Source organism: Antrostomus carolinensis, unplaced genomic scaffold (assembly GCF_000700745.2).
Source record: "Antrostomus carolinensis isolate BGI_N321 unplaced genomic scaffold, ASM70074v2 scaffold6091, whole genome shotgun sequence".
Taxonomy (NCBI): domain Eukaryota; kingdom Metazoa; phylum Chordata; class Aves; order Caprimulgiformes; family Caprimulgidae; genus Antrostomus; species Antrostomus carolinensis.
The window spans coordinates 6,809-28,215 of NW_010293385.1; the positions used below are offsets into that span (position 1 = coordinate 6,809).

Genomic DNA, 21,407 nt, shown 5'->3' on the forward strand with positions numbered 1-21,407 from the left:
ACGAATACAAAATTTAATCCTGGTTTTGTATAACATTTAATTTCATTTTTATTGTATTTATTTTCAGAAAATATGTTGAACAACAGTTGCAAGACAAGTGATATTTTTGGATGTTTTCAACAGCACCTGGAAATTGAGGACCTCTACAGATTTATTTTTTTTTTTTAATCAATAAAAGCAACTGAATAAAAAATGATTTTTTTATTTATTTTTTTTTTTACAAATTTTGAAATAACATATTTTCTTGCATTCTTTGTAACAGGTGGTTCTGCTAATCTAACCTGCCGAGCTTTCTTTGGATACAGTGGAGATGTCAGTCCTTTAATCTACTGGATGAAAGGGGAGAAGTTTATTGAAGATTTGGATGATAGTCGAGTCTGGGAAAGTGACATCAGGTAAAAGAATTTTTTTTTTTTCGGTCATTATCTTTTTTTGGTAGTTAATGTAACACTTATTATCACACACTAACTGAGGAACACTTTGGGTCTGATCCCTGTTTTTGTAACATCCACTCTACCTTTTCAACTCACCAGTAGAGAACAGAAAAATGCATGCCTTGGCCAGATCTGGTGTTAGAGAGCTGTAAAAGTAGAATAGCTGCCCAACAAGTACTGCAGTGTAATCGTCTGGAATTGGCATAGTGACTTTTTTAAACTGTGGCAATTTACAATAAGAACCATTAAGACAGTTACTAAGATGAAATAAAGAAGAATAAATACATCAAAGAAAACAGCTTAAAATAAGTCTTATAAAACATAGAGCTTTAAATAAATTATGAAGCCTGGCTTCTTTTTTGGAATGTTTTGATTTATTTTCTTCAAGGAAAAAGCTGAATTTCCTGGGATGTTATCTGGCCTGTGAGAGCCAAGCATCCTGTTATGTAGGCTGTTTATATCTGCTGAAGTACTTGTTTTAGAGAGGATCTGTCAATTTGCGTCATGTACTTTTACTGTTCCTAAAAGTGCTGCCTCATTTGGAAATTAAGAAAAAAGCAGTTTTATATTGAGAACTACATGCTTGACATAGCATACCATACCAATTCAATCTGAAGTATCTACCTGGATCTGAAGAGATTCCTTTTTCATTTATCATTCTGTATATGTGTATATCACTGTGAAATAGTTGTATATCACCCAGAAAAAAAGGCAAATCTAAATGTGCATTAAAAAGGAAGCTAAATAATCACAGGTGTGTTCTCTACAGTGATTGTCTATAATAGAACAAAATGAGCTTCCTTACATTTCACCTCTTACATAGGAGTTTACTATCTCATCAAAAGACATGAAGTCACACTCATTTTCAGCTCAACCTTGGACTTCTTCAGTACAACCTAAGTAACAAAGATAATTACCAAAATCAAGCAGGCCACGTAAACATCCAAGGTTATCTCCATCTCCTAGATATAGGCAAATTGGAAGCATATTTCACCACGGTATACTTCAAGTTTATTCTATAAAGCTCAAGAGCAATACACTAAATGGCGCATTACATCCAGATCAGTTATATTTCCCATCTAAAGCTTTTCCTAAGCCCTTCACCCAGAGACCTGGCATTCTGAAGGCTGATGAAAAGGTGACAAGAACCTAATTAACAATTTTTTTATTCTGTGAAGGGAGGAGCAGGAAGGCTGGTTTCCACTCCTTTTGTCAGGTGTGAAGTGAGGGAGCAGTCTAGAGCAGTTTGTCATTTGCTTTGCTGGTTCTAAAACCACTGATGAGCTTGCTAAGAGGTAAAGATAGCAAAGTGAAGACAGATGAAGTCTTATGCAGGAGGTCTTTATTTATCATCTGTATGAACAAGTGGCATCTGGTATGCCAGTTTTTTTAACTGATTTATAATACACATTCAAATTTTGTAATACTTTCAATAAATAATTTTTCAGACCCTGGCCTGAATACCCTGTTTCTGAGTGGCCTGTTGAAGAGCTGCAGAAAGTGTGCAAATAGCATGTTTGGCCTAGACTGCTAGTGTGAGCCTGCACCCCAAAATAACTGTTTACGCTTTTCTCTCTTCCAACATTACAAGATTTCACATACTATAGATCAGGGCCTCCATCAGTGTGCAATAATATATTATCAGTGTGCATATCATTCTGCTTCAAGAAGACAATTAACTGAAGCTGTCATTAACAGTTACAAAGCCAAACCTCCTCATTAGAAGTGAGGAAGAAAAGGGCATGATATAATTTAATTAAGATTTCATCAAACCATAGCCAAATTTGAAGCCAGAGAGTTGTGAATTTTAAGTAGCATTATTATGTCATTATTCTCTAATGCTTTGCTGTGATACAAGCAGAATAGCAGCAATGGTTGATTTTTTCTCAGGGTTCTCAAGGAGCATCTTGGGGAACAGGAGGTTTCCATCTCATTGATTCTTGATTCCGTAGAAGAAGCAGACCTGGGGAATTACTCATGCTATGTTGAAAATGGAAATGGACGCCGCCATGCTAGTATTCTTCTACATAAAAGGGGTAAATACTCAGCTTTTCTCCATGAAATGTTACACTATAGGGGTCGTCAGTTTGTAGAGCTTCCTTTGGATGCAAACATCCTGAGATGTTTTGGCTTCCTGAGATATTAATAGGCAATGATTATTTTTCCCCAGACATTTATACAACTTTCCAAATAAAACAGAAAGGTTGTTGTTAACTATGTCTGTCACTGGGAACAATACAGTAACACCTTTTAATTATATTTATATCAAAGATGCATTTAATAATTCATGAACTTTAAAACTAATAAAGGCTCAATGGAGGAAAAAAATAATAGGAAGTCACAGGTAATGTAACTGTAATAATTTTCTGTAAGAAATAAAATCAAATATTAGAAAAACCAACAAAAATACATTCCACTTCTGTCAGAAATGGCACCTAAAACCCATGCCCAGGGAATTCTTGCATAGCCTGACTGTGGACATTTTCCTTCTAACACATTTATTTAACGCCAATATTTCTGAAGTGAAGTATCATGACAGAAACTTCTAAGGACCTTCCTGTTTCTACTCACCACTCACATCCCGTGATTCCAGCCTGCTTAATGGCTACAGCCATCTCCCATGGAGATAATTACAGAGAGGTGGAGAATCTCTTGCAAAGCAAGGTTCCCAGATCCACTTTGTTCACTTTACCTGCCAGAAGGTTCTCTACATGCCTGGACTTGACACTCCCCACCCTCATGCAGCATCCCACTGGTTTAAGAGAGCAAAGAATAATCAGGAGCAGCGTCTGTACTTCACTGTCATTACTGTGGTTTTTTTAGACTGTTTGTAAAAGTGAGCCAACCAAGTTCTTACTGTGATGCTGAACTAGTGGCATCTCAATTTATATCAAAGTTGTGATGTCTTCCCTAGTTTTAGTCTTGTAGCATGCAAAGTCTGCCTAAGTTTAAAAGGAAGCCAAGATAGTGTGACTTATTCATTTAAATGTATTTTTGTGTACCTCCAATTAATTGAAGTAATTTGTAGCCTTTTTTTCTGAACTTTTATCATTGCTTCTTAAAAGATGCAGATGTACATAACCAGATGTTCTGTCTAGCTTGGCATTTGCCATATTTTCTTGAATTTACTGAGACAGGAAATTAACTTATTAAGTAATTTAACCTCAACAATTTACCAGCTAGTAGTCATATACTCCTAATTCAGAGACGTTTGAATCCAGAATGAGAGCTTAACCCAACAAACACTGAAAACCAATGGCTTGTCTTAATGATGACATGTGTGCATGAAACACTGAAAATAAAGATTTTTTGAGGCTCAGATTATTTTAAAACCAATATTTAATTAACTGGTGTGTATTAAGTCACATGCTGATGGTGAGTCCCTATTTTCCCTTCCATATAAGCAGTAGCTCCAGGACTGATACATAAGACTTTTCTGTTCTGTGACCACCACCTTTTTAATCTAACAGTGTGCATGCATAAATTTCGCAAGGTCTACTTTTCTTGCTTCCTTTCTTGGAGAAGTCAGTACGTCAAACACACCACAGTATGTGGCCTCATGATGACATGCTTAAGAGGAAGCAATCTCAATATTTAATTGCCCTTATAAATAGTAAAAATCTAAAAAAAACAAAAACTCCCCAAATTTTTTTTTTCCTCTTTAAGTAAGGCTGAATCTGAAATTATAATTTGGAAATACAATCTGCTGTGCCCTCAAAAAACAAAAGGTACCTGTTACAGGCTTTCTACATACTTTGCATGTTGACAACTGTTTCAGTGAAATGATAAATTAACCATGACAGATAAAATTTTGAGCTAGTCTCTCAGGTCTCCTAGGAAGAGGAGCTTTGTACTGTTTGCTTAGTTTCCTGTATATCACCATGACAACATTTCATTTTAGGTTTCCTTGTTTAGATTCACATTTAGTCTTTGCACGGAATGAGTTAGCTGTTTATTAATTTCTGACTGTTGGGTCACTTAGAACAACTGGGACCTAACAATTAGGTAAATTTGATTTCTGAACACCGAGGCATTTGCAGAGGTATTAGTTTTGATTTTCTAATTAGCGATCTTTTTTTCCAGCAGTATAAGTTGACCAAAATGCTGAATCTGGAATGTATACTGGATACCTGAAAAAGAAATCATAATCCTTCTTAAATTTCGTATGTGGTACATTACCATCAGGATCAGAAGGGATGGGAAAATAGAAAGCTCTGTTACTGAACAAAAAGCTTTCCTTGGAAAAGAGGCATTTGGGGCTAAATGCTGCAGTGGGGATTCAGGAGCAAAATTTAAGCACTTCAAACACCCTTGCAACTGCTGCTTTGCCCTGGTCAATATATTATCTGTAAACTTAAACTTCCAGGGGGAGCTTTTGCATATGCCTGCAATTACACAGGCTCTGAAAGGGCAAGAAGTTCAGAGTCTAAATCACCAGCAAAAACCTCGATGCATCTTTCTCACCCTTCCTGCTGGTCAGCCCAGGAGGTACACACACTCACCTCACAGAAAATAAAAGTAGTGTCTGTCTGATGGTGGCCCCCATCACAAACCAGTGCCTGGCACATTCAGCCAGGAAGAGGGGGCTTCTGCTCTTTCCCAGATTTGGCACTGGAACAGAAACCCAGAGCCTCCCTTTTCCTGAGGGAATTTCGAGAGGGAAGCAAAACACAGCTCCCCTGGACTCCAGAACCACTGGTGCAGGAAAAGCAAACCCAGTTTGAACATCCAGCAGCCGGGGAAAGCGGGGTCCACTGGCACCTCCCTCTAGCCCAGAGGCCCACACTCTGCATCTTGGGGATATAAACCCCAATTTTCTCCTGAGCTTCTTTTACTTTCTCACTGCCAGTGGAGAAAACCTATGATCTATGTTTTTGTGCAGTCAGCTAACCATTTTTAGACTCTTAATTTTTCTCAGATGCTGTGCATAGGGAGCATTTAACCCAGAGCTAAAGGCAGTAGAGCATCTTAAGCTAGACAACGCCAATGCTGTTTCATTTTTTAGTCCATTCCTACTAAATTTGTCCAAAAATAATCAGAAAAAAAAGAGAAATCAGAACCCATGAGATTTAACTTTCATACCCTTCCTCCAGCTGTTGCCCAAATCTCTTTCTATCACCTTTACAATAATCAAGTTATTTTCTCTTTTGTATGAGCCAAAAAAAAAAAAAAATCTATTTGTTATAATCTAAGGCTGATTTCCTTATTTATTGGTGATAGCTATCATCAATCATTTGTAGCAGTTACAGGTTAATCTTCAGTCAGGTAGAGGAAGCTTCTAGAAATTAATTTTAAGAGTGATAGTGACAGCAGTTAAGCACAAATTTATTAACAACACACCACATATTGCAAATGATATAAGGGGTGGATCACAAGCTATAATTCTATTTTTTTCACAGGTTTTTAATGCAAGAAGACAAGCTTATAGTCTATCAGTGTAGTAGATAAAAATGTAATGCATAAGGCAAAAGAATGCTCTTCTACGAAGTTATGTATTGAAAAGCATGACTTTCTTACTGGATCAAAGCCTTCGTAGTCTCATTTAATCACGGACTTTGTTGGAAATACAGATAATTATCTCATTATGTGATTATTTTTGTGGAAATTATTGTCTGCACATCTGCAACTAAAACTCTAAACCAAAAATAATCTCAAATTATATCTTGACCTTTTTTTAATGTTGTTGATATTATTTTAAAAGCTTAATAACGTACCTGTATTTTTCATGGGACAGACACCAGAACTAAGAGCAGGTGACATACTTTATGCATTTTTTTTCAAAGCATCTTTTCCTTTCCTTCCATTTTCTCAGTGCTGTCTAATTTCCTCTGTTGGGCCTCTTTTATGTTTTGGGTATGTATTCCTCTGTCATAGGTGTTCTCAATGGGCATATATGGGTCTTGTTGACTGTAAGGTAACGAGGGATGGTTAAACCAACTTTTTTTCTGTTGGGACAAAAAAAAGCTTTCACTGAAATAACTTATTAAGAGGAAGATACTTATTCTGTTTGAAATTGCCCCTGAGAATATATATTTGAAAAAGAAACAAGTTAATATTTCCTCTTCGAAATGCATCTTGAGGAAACTTACAAATAGGTAGGCATACTTTAAACTCATCATTTATTAATGCTTAAACATCATATTAATATTTCTTGTACAATTTAATAGCAAATTCTGAATAGAAAGTAATTCTGAATTTTCTTCATATGGTTATTAATGATAACGGAATTGCTGATGAGCACCTTAAATTACAATGTCATTTATATGATAGTGTAAATTTGTTTTATTACTTAAGGACTTGAATAAGTTAAGTTTTTGATCTCATGAGCATTTTCAGTCTCTAGGACTTGATTTCACACGGTGGTAGTGATGAGTGACAATTAAGACATAAAAGAGAAAAGAAACTAGTTATTTTCTAACCTTTGTAAAGGAATTGCAGGTGTTGTAACTGCCTTTGTCATAAAGCTTCACAGTGCTTCTAAAATTTCTAAATGGGAGCTCACCATGTGAGATATGAGAGCAGTGAGTTTTATGTTTCAACTTATGCTAATTGATCCTGATTACTTGAATACTCAGCAAATCTCTGAGTCTCAGTGGAAGTGAAGCTGTTGTAAAACTCTGATCTACTTGGTCAGTTAAGACTTTACACGTGTACATCTTCCAGTGTATAAAGCATTCAATTTTTATTCTGCACTGCAGGAAAAGTTTTTCTAAGTTCCTCATCAAGTTTTAGAATTGGAATTGAAATTGGATTTCCTGTCCCAAACCTAACCAAAAATGACTGTTCTTTTTACACTCAATCTCAACTTAAATCAGTAAATTAGCAGAGTATTAAAGCCTACTGCCTGACAGAGACTCTTCATAAGACCGTTTTTTCAGTAAGGTTTTTCTCACCCTTTTGAAAATTGGACTAAGACATTTCCAGTAAAAAGGTTAGTCAGATTACTTAGCATGTGCCTAAATCTAACTTTCCTCTGCAAAAATGTCAGACAAGTTAGTTTGTTTAACAGATTGCTTTTTTAAACAGCTTTTGTACCACTTCTATCATAGTTGTCTTTATATAATGTCTAAGTGCAATTCTAACCTTGATTGGCAAGGATGAAAATATTTTAAAATAAAATGTCACAAATTGTTCCCATAATCCATGCAGAGCTAAAATATTCATTAATGCTATCCTCAGAAAAAATGTAAACAGTATGTTTCATGATCGTACATCCTTGGAACTTGGTACAAGGTACTTCCCCACATTTTAGCACCTCCCAGTGCTTCTTACATTCACTTTTTTCAGAAGATCTAAAAGAAGTAATTGTGTGGGCTGTCTGATTTCTGTAATGGAATAAGCAAATAGAAACTCTCCTAATCAGTAAGGTTTTAAATCATACATAGTTAAGTTATTTGGGGAAATTAACCAGAGATTAATGCAATTACACACCATGATTAATTTTTTCCTTCAATCTGAAGTACAAACTGCCATTAAAATGCAGTGTTCTATATTTAAATGAAGTAAATATCAGTAACATTGCAGCATCTATATTTTTTCCAACCTTATCCTCTTTTGAGCTAACATACTGTTGGAGATAGTCAGTGTAATTATTCTCTGGGAAAAGGTATCCCCCACTTCTCAGGAAAAATAAAAATGTCATACGTAATAATATACTTCTGTTGTAATAATTTACTGTCTCTATTCTAGTAACACTGAGAAAGCCAACGACACTCAGATATGCTGCTTACCATACTAATGAATAGGTTAACAAGATCCCTGTCTTGTATTTGCGCACATGTCTAAATATGTACATATATTCCCAAATCCAACTAGTTCTTTTTCATAGATGAACCAGGAATATATATTATACATTGACCTAAAAAATAAAGTGAGATAACTGCATCTCAATAGTTCTAATAAAAAAAATGAAACTACTCTATCAAAAACTACACTAAAATCTGTAACTAAACTTAGCCACCTTAAGTCAACTCTGCAGACATCTACGGGCATGCATGGCCTATGCTGGCAGAAAGTATATACTTCATGCTAAGAAACTATTTCATAATCAAGTTAACAAACATCTCAAATCTGTTTCTACTGGTATCAGAAGTATTATTGCCCTACAATATACATGAATAATTATTCACAACAGTATACATAAAGTCATCTAGGTACCTTAAATACAAACAGATTTTGTTTGGCATATTGAAATAAACAAATAAAAATTCCTAAAAAGTAGAGAGTAGATTATATATATATATATATTACATATGTATATGCTGTATAAAGCTGTGGTTCCATATGCTATACTTTGGAAAGACAAATGGTTTTACAACCATGCCATAATGAATACTGTATTAAGCAGGGAAAAAATAAGAAAAAAAAGCACATACTTTTCCTTTTTTGAACTGTGAGTGTGGATTTCTTTCTTCATAACCTAAACTCTGCCTACTATTAGCTGCTAATGTCTGAAATGACACTCAGATGAGTATTCCTGTGCTAGCCAGCCTCCTTCCTTTAGAAGAAACATACCTGTTTATAACCAAAGCTGCATGTTATGACACATCAGTCTTGTGTTGGGTGTCAGTATCTGCCTTCCTTACCTTCTCTCAGGTGTCATCAGTAGAGCTTTAGTATTGTCTTCAACTGCTTCCAAATTATATTCATTACTTTTATCCTTCATTTAATAATTGAAGCCTATGAACGTATACCTTTACAAACTAAGAACTGTCTCTAACCAAACCTTGTAGCTTTATGAGTTAAATCATCCATGAAAAGCAGAGAATGGAAATAAGTTTAGGCCACAAAGTTGCAAAGATTTATATATGTGCTAATGTGAAGCTCTGTGAATAGTCCTGTTGACTTCAGAGGGATTACTTATAGTCCATGAAGTTAAGCCATCTGCGTAAGTGATTGCAAAATTGAAACCTTAGATAGACTGTAATTGAATTTTGAAGAAGGCTCAGAAATTGAATATACAGCTATAAATCACATGTCCTTGAAGAGTTATAAATCACAAAAAAAATGTTTGAAATATAATTATTTTTCTTAGTAGCTAGCTGTATGTGGACTAATGAATAGAATATGATTAATTTTAAATTATCACAGATCATTAAATGAAAAGCCCCGGAAGCATGTCACATAAGTCAGAAGATATGAATCTTTGAAGGCACTTACTTTCTTGTTAGAAGTCCAGCTACGATAAGTGAATTACATGTATGACATAGCGAAAGGAAGTTTATCAAATATTAAAGCCAGGTGAAGATCAAAGATAGATCCTACAAATACACCTAACAATTAGGATAGAGTGGGTTTATTACCAGCCATATTTTGCTGGATATTTGGAGAGGACGTGTACTTTGTTTTAATTAGCCATCTCTTTCACTGGATTGTTTGGCCAAAGACTCACAATAATGAAAAAAAAAATGTAGCCATTGGACAAAATGCTTGTAACAAATCTTGTTTTAAATTGAAGCTATTTATTCAGAAACCAATCTACTACTGCAGCAGTAATCAATGTGTTTTCCCTTGGAGTAGAACTGTTCTTGTGCTACTGGAGGACTATTGTTAATTGCCTGTAACTAAATGATTGCTGTGCTTCTGGATGTAACTCCCTGGCACTCACTTATTTGTTGTGTTTAACAGAATCCCTGTCTCCCCGAGGGTTAGCTGAGTAATTTTGCTCTACTATTTTCTACATTCAGCCTCAGCTCCTTAAGGAGGGCCAGGTCTATAATTTGAGCAACATAACACAGAGGCTAAATAGATTTTAAAAGGTTTGCCCTCCTCTCCCCTCTGATGTGGAATTGTGCTGAAATTGAATCTTTTTCATGTGGAGCCACTACAGGAAACTTGAGTTTCAACAGGAGAAACAGATCACACTTTAAAGGGAGTGTAATGCCTGCTGCAGCAACTGTGCTCAAATTGCAATGCAAAAGGCAGAATAAAGCAGCAGAAAAAAATATTATTGTGAAGGTAGCCTTACACTCTAACCTTGCTGTTACACTTTAACTTAGCTTTAACAGTCACTACATCATTGTTGACATTACACATCAGCAATGCCCTTGACTTTCGCAGAGCACCTCTCAGGAGTAACCCTTCCTATGAGGGAGCCAGACACACCCTCCCCAATTCAAACTGGGAAAACCGAGGCACAGACATGTGAAATGGCTTCAGTCACCCACGGGGCCAAGAGCAGAGGCCAGACCAAACCTTCTGCTCCTCATGCCTTCAGTTCAGTGCAACACAGGGCAACTGTTCACAAAATCCCTGCGTAAGCCCAAAGCCAGGCAGTGCCCTGGTGAGGCGTGGTTTAGCAATGCTGCAAGACAGGACTGAAGGCCTGGTGCAGTCAGCTTGGTGCAGCCCTGTGCCCAGGCCAATCTGACCCACCTTCCATGGCGCTGCACAGGGCAGCTGTCCCACTCCCAGCACCTTGGGGGTTAGCTCAGGCACTGCAGGGCTGGGTGCAAGGATGGAGCAGTCTGCCAGGCTAATCAGCTGCTCCTCTCTGCCTCTGGGCCCTGACCGATAGCACCCAAGACAGAACGAACATGTTCTAATAGACATTGTCCAGCACAGAGGAAAATATGAGGTTGCTATGCTAGATGGATGGAGAGTGAAACTTACTTTGCAAACAGCTATGTTTGAGAAAGAACCACCTTACCCTTGTGCTCATACGTGATCATGATAGGCTCAGCAGCAGCATATAAAAAGGCAATTTCTAGTATATTTCAGGATAACTTAGAGAATTTTGTTGTTTGCTTTGGTTGCCTAATTTAGGTCAGTTTCATGTGTGTTCAGATGGACTTTATTGAAATAAAAATACAGGCATAATATTGAATGATTTTATGGGGAAAAAGATAACTAAGAGGGACCCTTTGATATCAAAAGTGATGCAGTGCATTAGTCTGATTGCATGCACAGTGACAGAGAACAGATGACTACCTGCAGTTATTTTTTCCATTGAATCTCAAAATCATTAATTTAGTAAAAACTTCTGTTTTCCAGTTGTAACATTTTTCCTTGCCTTTAATGAGTCATAACAGCAGGCACATAAGAATATTTTGTGCCTAGCAACCTGAAATATTAAAGCCTTTCTTCTAGTAACCATTGAACAGCTGCATCACCTGTAATACAAAATGATAAACAGGGTATAGTAAGCCCATGCAGAGTAATTTCCATTTCCATTTATATTCTAAAATACTGTATTACTTGTCTACGGAAACAATTTCTTGTTGGTTGTTTTTAATAACATTCCTCTCTCTGGACCAGAAAATTATTGAAAGTCTGAAATAACCATGCTGGTCTTAAAAATATCTAACACAAAGGAGTTTCCAGCACAGTTTTGGAGAGAATGACATGGAATATAAATGCCTTTTTATTTTATTTTATTACACTTTTAGTGTCTTCTAGAGAGCAATGAAATCTTCTTACAGTTGCCTCAAAATAATAAAAAAAGAGTGTGATTCTCAGTAGACGAGGTCAAAATAAATGGAATTGTCAGTTTTTCCTCTAACCTTTTATTTCTCTAATTGAATTGTATTGTGTTTTAATAATATATCTACATAACCAAACACACAAAAAAACCCCAGATTACTTCAGGGCTACCATGCTTCACTCGGACAGAAGGTGCCCACTGGAAGATGGTACTGTGAAAATAACATAGAACTGAGCTTTTGCCAGCACATATTTTTACAAAGAAAACTGTATATCTTGGAGCACTGAAATAGGCTGCCCAGAGAGATTGTGGAGTTTCCATCTCTGGAGATGTTCAAAACCCACCTGGACACTTTCTTGTGCAACCTGGTGTAGAGGACTGCTTTGGCAGGGGGGTTGGACTAGATGATCTCCTGAGCTCCCTTCCAACGCCTGTGAATCTGTGATTCTGTCATTTCCAAGATCTGATTTCTTGGCATTTCTCAAAACTGAATGATATTGGAAAAATATGGGTGGTCTTAAGATATGCCGTTTATTTGTTAGTACAGCTCTTCCTCCTCCCAACCTTCTTTTTTAGCATTACCAGTTTTCAGTCAATAAGCAAATAAAAACTAGCAACAAAACGGATGCCATGTAACTGTGTGAGCGTCCTAGAACATGCAATGGTTAAGACTGGGGGTGGTGAAAGTCCACAACGGCGTATTACTCATGCACTGATAAGTGGCCCCACTGAGGATACTGGTGGGGCTAGACAGTTGTGGCCACATTTCACCGGAGCCCTCATCCTCAGGAATGGAGCTACATTGTTGAGGATATCAATCCATCACGTGAGTCTCCAGTGGTAGAGTGCAGTAAAGACAACAGCGGGTCATGGTCTGAATGGGAATGCCAGAATGGAGAAATTGGGATGGTTTGCTGTGATTACACATAAGCAAATCTCATGGGGGAAAAGGGGAGAACAAAGATGACTTGTGGATTGTTGGGAAACTGTTTCAAAGATATTAGCACATAACTGAGATGTGAGGCTGTGGGATTCCTTGGATAATTTGTCTTCACATCTCTCAAGTTTTGGGGTTTTTTTAATGTTTATTTTTATTTAGGGGGAAAAAAAAAATCAAATCCTTAGTGTAATCTTATCCATAGACTGAAAATCATCTTATTTGTGTGTGGAATAATGGAGGAGCTGTGTTTGTATTATAGTCTCCAAAAACAAAACATTCACCTCTGCTTTTATTTTAAGTGGAATGTCAACATTTATTTGTGTAAAGCAAACTGTAATTTATATACAGAGAGAGAAGGAAAGAGTTATCAAATAGCTCTTACATATATGCACACACTCACATGCACACACATGCCCAGCAATTTTTTTTTTTTTTAAATAAGCAATTAGCATGGTGTACCAGAGAAAAAACTATTTTATTAAAGGAAAAAATCGCAAACAAAACCCCCTATTAATTAATTATTTCTTCAAGAACCCCATAATGAAATAAATACATAAATAACCCATCATTCATTATTTTATTTTAATGTTTAACCTAAGTGCAAGTTCTGCTGCTAATTTTTCTCTGGTTTGGAATGTGGAAGTTACTGCGTTTTGTAATTCTTTGCAGAGCTGATGTACACAGTTGAGCTTGCTGGTGGGCTTGGTGCTATCCTGCTGCTGCTTGTTTGTTTAGTGACTATCTACAAGTGTTACAAGATAGAGATTATGCTCTTCTACAGGAATCATTTTGGAGCTGAAGAACTAGATGGAGGTAAGGCAGCTTTGTAGTGCATTTCCTACTTTCTAAGTATGCCCGTCTTTCATTTCTCTCCACCAAGGCCCAAATATCATTTCAGTTTGAGATGTGTTAACAACTGCAATTTTTATTTCTCACTGCATTAGGCACTGGCTTGAATATGCATTCCTCATACAGCACATTAGCAGCAGTGATTGTTGAGCTGATGTACATGCTGCTCTCTGGAGCTCCAGAAGACACCCACCTCTTTTAGATTTTTATTTCTGAGACTGAATGTGAATTACCAACATTGATGCAATAAAGATTTTCACTTTCTCTCACTACTGGAAGCCAGCTTCACTGCTCCATGAGCTAAGGGTTGTCTTCCCTAACTGTATTCACCAAACAGGTAGAGGTTGAAGTGAATCTCAATTTACTGCTTGTTTACACTGATCAGTTTCAATAAACTGTACCGAGTGTTTGGGAATGCACCCAGAAGTTCATTTTCTTGAGTTCATTTACATAATCATTGAATGAGTGGCTAATGGTCATTAAAGTTGTTCTGTGATTCAAGGACATCCAGTCTAAACAAAAGTAATCTGCAATGTATGCACTGGCTTGTGTCAAATGTATACATGCATTTTCTTTTCTTCTCTCTCTAGGCACTGAAGTAAAAGACCTTCTTCACCTCTAGCCCTACTAATCAAAACTGCTGCTGAACAGCAAACTGGGTTGAGCTGCAGACTCTGATTAATTAGGTTTTGTTTCTTGGGTCAGAGTTCCTGTTGTTTTATGCTACCACTACAGCTTTGGTGACAGGATCTTCTTTTTTACTGAAATACTAATAAAAGTTATTTTACAGTTCAAGGTAATAGCCCGTGGGCAGAACCCACTGTGACATATTAAAATAAATGCGTACTGATAATCAAATGCTGGCCAAATCTGTCACTGATAAGGAAGAAGAGCAGCAGAAAAATTAGAGATCCTTATATAAGGGAAAGAATTCCATAATAAGATCACTAGGGAATGACCCACTTCTGCCTCCTATGTAAAAATGCAGAAGGTTTTGAAATAGAAAATGCTCAGAACAACAAGCTCGAGAACATTAGAACATTTGTGTCCTTCTACTGGATTTACAAAAAGGAGGCATTAATATAGCAGCTCAGAGGGGGAAAAAAACCAGGTTATTCTACTTATATAACAGAGGAGGAAACTGAGGCCCAGAGGGACTGTGACTCACGGAGGATTTTGGAAGGCACTTTTTTTTTTTTTTTTCAGGAGCTGAGATCCTCTCTTCTCCACAAAGCAGCCCCCAGTGTAAATGGGCAGGCTTACTTGCATGAACTGTGTGACTTTAATAATAGTCATATTATGCAGAATAGGCAGTTGAATTAGTAATTGTTTAAAAAGATGCAATTTAATATTTTCTCTTTCAGTATCAGTAATTCTTACTTTTACAGCTGTTATTTATTGTTATGTCAAATCCTTCCAATTCATTTGCAAACTTACTCCACCAGGTGTTAGACGCTTGTGTCTGTCTCCTCCCATCTCAAACATTGGTCACCTGGGAACAACTTTACTTTACTCACACATTGGAAAACCAATATCCACTCAGTTTATCCTTCTAAGTAAAGTTCATTGTTAAAGAAGAAAAGGCATGGATTCTCTTAGAACATCCATGCAAACACTGATAGCTTGGGTGTTTAACCACAGTAATATAAGAAGAAAAATGCTACTTACAGATTCCTAATGAAAACCTGTAGTTTCTATTGTATTAATTATACTAGCAACATGGATAAGACCCATTGTACCAGTGAAGTTATTACAGCTGGACTTTTTAATCTCCTTCACTTACACTCTTGAAAGAAGACAGAGAGAAAATTCCCCACGGAAGACCAAGCCACAGCTTGTGCAGAAATAAATTTCAGGCATACATTCAGATCCTTTCTTTTTGCTTAGTTTGTTACTGACAGACACGAAATGCTGATCTCTAAAATCTTCTAACTGCATCTCCTGCAGTACAACTGCAGAGCACCCACGTGCTATTCATAATTTACATCATGTTCTATCATACTTTGGGACAGCATGTAGATAAGCAAACATCAAAATATCGGAGCCTTTTTTGTGTGCACTGTATTGTACCCAGAGAAGATTTGAAACACTTTAAAAGTGAGGTCCAATTAAAATTTTCAGTTTAAAATGTCTTTTGAAATGCAACGCTTCATTTCTTCCCTGATCAGAGAACAAGCCCTTCAGGATGTCAAATCTCATCACAATTCCTTTTTCCATTCTAAGCCTTAGACACATCAGTTTTTCTCAGGCTAACAGACACTTTTCTATGGGAGGCATGGGTAAATTGTGAGAAATATTTGAAAACAAAGCATTTAACCCTTGCAGCTCATGCAGCTTAATTTGTTACTTTCTGTAGAAGTACTGCAGATGAAGGAAGTGATCGCGGCTGTTGATTCCTCATTTCTCTAACTTGCAGCTTTGAATTTCCCTTCTTCTCTCTCATCCTGGAGACTAGATTCTCCTACTGTTTGTTTGGGTTTTTTTTTCTCTCTCCTGCAAACACTTTACCTCAGTCTCGCATTTATTGTCTCCTGGGAATGGTCGTTGAACTATCCTTTTTTTTTTTTTTTCAGAGTTAATTCCCTGCATTTCCTACTAAATTGGAATATAATAAAATCTAGCTCACATGTTACCACTTTTCCTCCCACTCTGTGCCCATGCTTTGCAGCTGCCTGGGAGCTGATTCCACAGCGGGGGGCTACGTGACAGACACTGTGTTGTATCCTTCAGTGTGGAGCAACGTGACATGCTAGTGTACAGTCAGGGGACCTCACAGTGAATGTCTGACAGATCCCCTGGGAGCTGGAGCACAGGGGCAAGAAAAGCTCTCTGACCCTTAGCAAAACAGTAGCTTTCTCACCTGCAGGTGTTTGGCATGACCTTGTGTCTCAGAGATATAACTCACTCCTAACAGTTTGGTGGTCAGAAGCTCCCAAATCTGTTTAAGTGGAGAATTTCACTTCCAGATCTCGCTACAAAATGAAGATGATACCTTGAAGAAATAAATGCCCAGTATTATTCTGAAAACAACAAAATTTTTGTAGATACTCCACTTCTGAGAGCTGATCATTGTTAAATATCAGGCAGTCTTTTTAGGTTTGCAGCTCTAAACTTAAATTTAAAAGCTTATTTTAAAAAGCCTTGCCCGTGAAGTGCACTTTAAGGCCTAACCTCTTATTAATAAAAGTCACTTTTAGAAGTTATTATTTCTTCTATTTTGTTGTACATTGAGCTCCAATACAAGAGCTTTTATACCACATTCATCCTCTGAGGAGTGTTTTAGCAGTTACTGTTTATGTATTTTATTTTCCAAGGGTCTTCTCTTGCTGCCTTTCCCAGGTTTTAAATGACTCAGTGAACAAAATATGTATTGTACTTTAACTAACAGAGAAGAGTTAAAATGCAACTAAATATTTACAAGCACCTGTGCTCAACACATGCCCTGACATCTTTCTACCTTGCACTCTGTGACCTTAAAAGGCTATTTGTATCAGAAAAAGATATTACCACTGTATAGAAATCTTCTCTTTGCCTACGTATGAGCTGGCTTTTAGGCCTCCTAAAAACTAAGGAAATTTCCCCAGGATTTTACTGGGGACAACTTTCTCCTTTTTGAAGCTGCTCCTGCTCATTAAGGTGTGCAAGGATCAGTCCCCAGGCATGAGAGACACAGCCAGGGTGGAGAGGGGGACTCGAACCACTTCTCTAAGAAGCACCACTTGATGCTGCTTTAAAGGGCCCAGGAGGCTCAAAGTCACCAAAATAACTATTTTCAACATTTTCTTGCCATTTTAAGACCTGAGAGTTTCCAGTGAATGTGCAGATGTCTGAATGCCAGCTTTGAGGTATTCTCAGAATAAATTCAGAAGTCTACAGACAGGCTGAAAACCATTTGACGTGGTCAGATAAACGAAATTACTCAAAATCATGAATTTATATATGTGTTCATATTCTGGATTCCAGTTTCAGAGAAAAAAAAGTGTATGGTAGCATTAGCAGAAGAAACAGTCTGCAGGCTCTAGCCCCTACCATTACCTGGGTACATTAGTAACCATTTAAATTGGTGGAAGCTTTTGTATGAAATAATTAATAAGCAAGGGGTGAACATTATCATAAAAAGAAGGCATTTTAAGAGGTTGACATTAAACTACATAAGAATAAAAAAGCAGCAATTAAAGAGAAATTCAGAACAAATGTACTGTAAAGAGTTTTATAATGAATTTTACATAAATTTCCTTTCTCACAGCTAGGCTGAAGAGAAGTCAAGCTTTAGGCTCAGGAACAAAAAACAAACAAAAAAGAACCTAACAAAAAAAGCCACAACTGTAGCCAGCTGATAACTAGAAAGTGAGAGCTTTGCTTAGCAGCTGATGACCCTTGCTGCCTAGTGGGTCTTACCCACTACTTCTACAATGTTGGACAGGAGCTCTCTGTGGTGTCTTTGATCTTATTCTCAGTTTTCCTTGCCAAAGAAACCTTGGTGAATTGAGAGAAGACACAACCTCTGTGCATCTGGGCTGCAGGCAGGGAAGGTACCCGGAAGCCAGGACGGGGGAGTTCCTCGGGGTTTCTCTTTCAGTTCTCTAGGTTGCTGTTTGTTTTTTGTTTTTTTTCCCCTCACATTGCTGAAAAAACACAAAGTGCTCCTAATGTGATTAAAATGTGTCACTGCTGAGCTTTTTTAATTCAGGAAATCTTGTTTGGATTTGGTCCATGACATCTATAGTGGCTGTTTCTTGGCTGCCTGGTTACACTTTCTTAAGACATGAGTTTCTACTGTTTGCTGAGGGGAAGCAAATCAATGCTCAAATTAGGATATTGATGAGACAGTTTCTGTTTTGAAGTCTCTGTTTCACCTGAGAGTCCTTAGGTAATCAAGATTTTTGTTCCTTGCTATTATTTAGCTGCAAAAGACTAGCAGAGTTCATGGACAGATCTATGGGATTGCCCAGATTATACCTTCTTAACTGTACAAAACAAGAGCAGGTAAGATATACTTCTTAGTGCTTTCCTGGGTTTCATCCTAGTAAACGGCTTACATAGTAAGGAAAGGTAATGCTTTGAGACTCTTAATGTTTCACTGTGACTTAGTTACTAACTTTCAAATATAACTTTTACCAATGGTTTAGGCACTGCCAAAGTACTTGTGCTAATGATTATGCTTTGCAGGTATAGCTAGACTGAAATTACTACTGAAGTTAGTGACTTTGCAATTACAGATTCTTCCCTGGGGACACATAGAATAAGTTTGCAACTGCAGCCTCACCTCTGCCTATGTGTTCTTGTTGGCTATTGGCAAATTGTGGCAATAAGAAATCCTGCTCTATGAAGACCAATTTAAAAATCTATTAAAATCAGCTTTAGAAAAATGCAGGTTTAATCTTTCTTAATATTAGTGGTTACAAAAAGGGGTTTTCCTCTTATTTAATTACAATTTTATTGTTGGAGAACTGCTTCTATTAACTCTTCTTGTTTATGCTATTTATTTATATCTGAAACGACATTCAAACAATAAAATCTCAATTTATATCTCCACCAAATATGGAACTTTCCAGATTCTGTTCCTGAAACTTACTGATCCAGAGAAAAATTCCTGCTTTTTTTCTCTCTTCCTATTTTATAGCATCTAACATACACGAGTAATAGATACATATTAAAAAATAAAATAGCAATATCACCAAAAACATCTTTAGATTACAAACTAAAAGATAGATTATAGGTTAGAAATTCTAAATGTAAAGTGAAAAAAAGAAAAAAAAACCTACCATATATAAATCAATGAAGACTAAGATATCTGTTGTTCTTCAACAAGAAGTTCTGTCAAATAGTCCTAAGCTTTGAAGTTTTTTTATCAAAGGCCAAAGCACATTGCAAATTTCCAAGTTAGATGAGATGAATGCAGTATATCAGCTTCTGATTTCAAGAATCTTAGCTTGAAAATCAATTTCCAAGTCATTTCTGCCTTGAGTTTTGTTTATAGCTATAATGATTTAGTTAACTTTTCACTGCTTTTGCATAGATCCAAGCTGTCTTAGTTCCAGTTTTCACAATACTTAACCCAACGATACGATCCAAGTACTGTCACTGCGATCCACTGAAATAAGGAACATACACTAAGCGTGTATTTTATACAAGTAACTAGTTGCTTTGTTGAATTAGGACCATAAGAAGAGCATCACCTCTGATATATATTTTTTATTTAAGAAATTTCTTTAGTATAGAAAAAATTATATTCTTCCATTTTCAGAATTTACATGACACTCTTCATTAGTGCCTCTTCCTCTGTTCTCCTTTTTTAAATAGTAGCTAGTTTCTTCCAGTCTTTCATAGATAACTACTATGCTATGCTGTGTTTCCAGTTGGGTAGTTACCATTCAGCTTTTCAATATCCTCTAATAATATATTTTTTCTTAGTTTGACATTTGACTTGCAAATAATTCATAGCAACCAAGAGAATAATTTCTATTGCTATCTTTTTAACTTTCATAATTTTTTAATATTCTGAAACTCTTATACGGACTTCTGAGTTTTCATATCTCTCAAGAGCAACTTCTAAGATTAATGCTCCATCAGTTTTTTATATTGAAAGTAGAATGGAATATCTTCAGTAGTAATAATAAATTTATACTTCCCTGTTAATGAGAATGAGAAACATTTGAGATGCAGTCTCTATTTACTTAGGTATACAAAATCAGACTAAGTATAAGAGAAAAAAATAACTTTAATAATGGGTTATTCAGTTTAAATAAGTAATACCATACCCTATGTATCTATCAATGACAAATTTTAGCTGTAATTATAGAAAACCAAAGAAAATATAGTTTACAGAGATAATTTATTTTACACTTGAAATCATGTCATAGTGTTCTTTTTTAGCTGAATTTTTATCTGGTGGGAATCACTCATAATTTTCAAGAAATGTCAAAAGCAGCATTTATATGTTGGAGTTTTCATAAATGTTATTGTAAAATCAACTTTAAAATTGCTATTTCTTTTGTTTTTCCATGTTCTTTAGACTTCCAAAATTCAATGCAGTTTAATGGGAAGAAAAAAAAGGGGGGAGGTGGGAGGGGGAAGGTAAAAAGAAACACATATAAATGTGACTATTAGGAACAGAGGACCTTTTTCTTTTTTTTTCTGGTCTATGGTGTGCTGAGAATACTCCAGAACCTATTTAGAATTAATTATTTTTCTTTAACTTCTGCCCGTGTTGCATTTACAAAACCTCCCTCCAATTCACTATTACCTACTCTGCACAAGGATATGAACTATCATCAGGAATGCTGCACTTACTTAACAAATACTTTGCCACAGAAAAAGCTAGTGTTGGAAGTTCTTAATTTTTATTAACATTAAAAGGGCTTGACATTTAAAAATAAAAGAAAATGTTAAGGTGATCTTCATAAGCAACAGTAAATAATGTGAGGAAAAGTATAAGCATTTTGAAAGACTTAAGATTTGGCTATGTTACTCAACTAAGTGTTTAAATTACATTTTTCATTACGTTCAGGGTGATGAACACTATTGCAATGCAGATATTAAATGTGGCCCCATAAATAATGAAACAAAAACAGTTTATAAAATACCCTAGTTGTCATAATTTTGAAGCAACTCCAGTCTCTAGGAAATTTTGAAAGCCCACTACTCAACAACCTTTCCTGAACGCAGCACCATTTTTAAAGAGGGAGGATCCAATCTGTCATTTTTAAGAACCCCACTTGAAATCCTGAAACTCTGAGTTAAATCATCACATTGCTCCTAG

The 21,407-nt window shown here is 36.3% G+C and overlaps 1 protein-coding gene across 1 annotated transcript in view; it reads left to right on the forward strand.

Moving 5' to 3' along the window:
* Positions 1-262: 262 nt before the first annotated feature.
* Positions 263-21,407, forward strand: part of IL1RAPL1 (interleukin 1 receptor accessory protein like 1) — a gene marked incomplete at its 5' end in the record, with an annotated part of 28,733 nt that continues 7,588 nt past the window's right edge. Inside the window, 3 exons of the mRNA XM_010177242.1 lie at positions 263-395; positions 2,325-2,470; positions 13,466-13,609. Of these exons, the coding sequence (XP_010175544.1) occupies positions 263-395; positions 2,325-2,470; positions 13,466-13,609 (423 nt within the window). The remainder of the gene's footprint in view (positions 396-2,324; positions 2,471-13,465; positions 13,610-21,407) is intronic.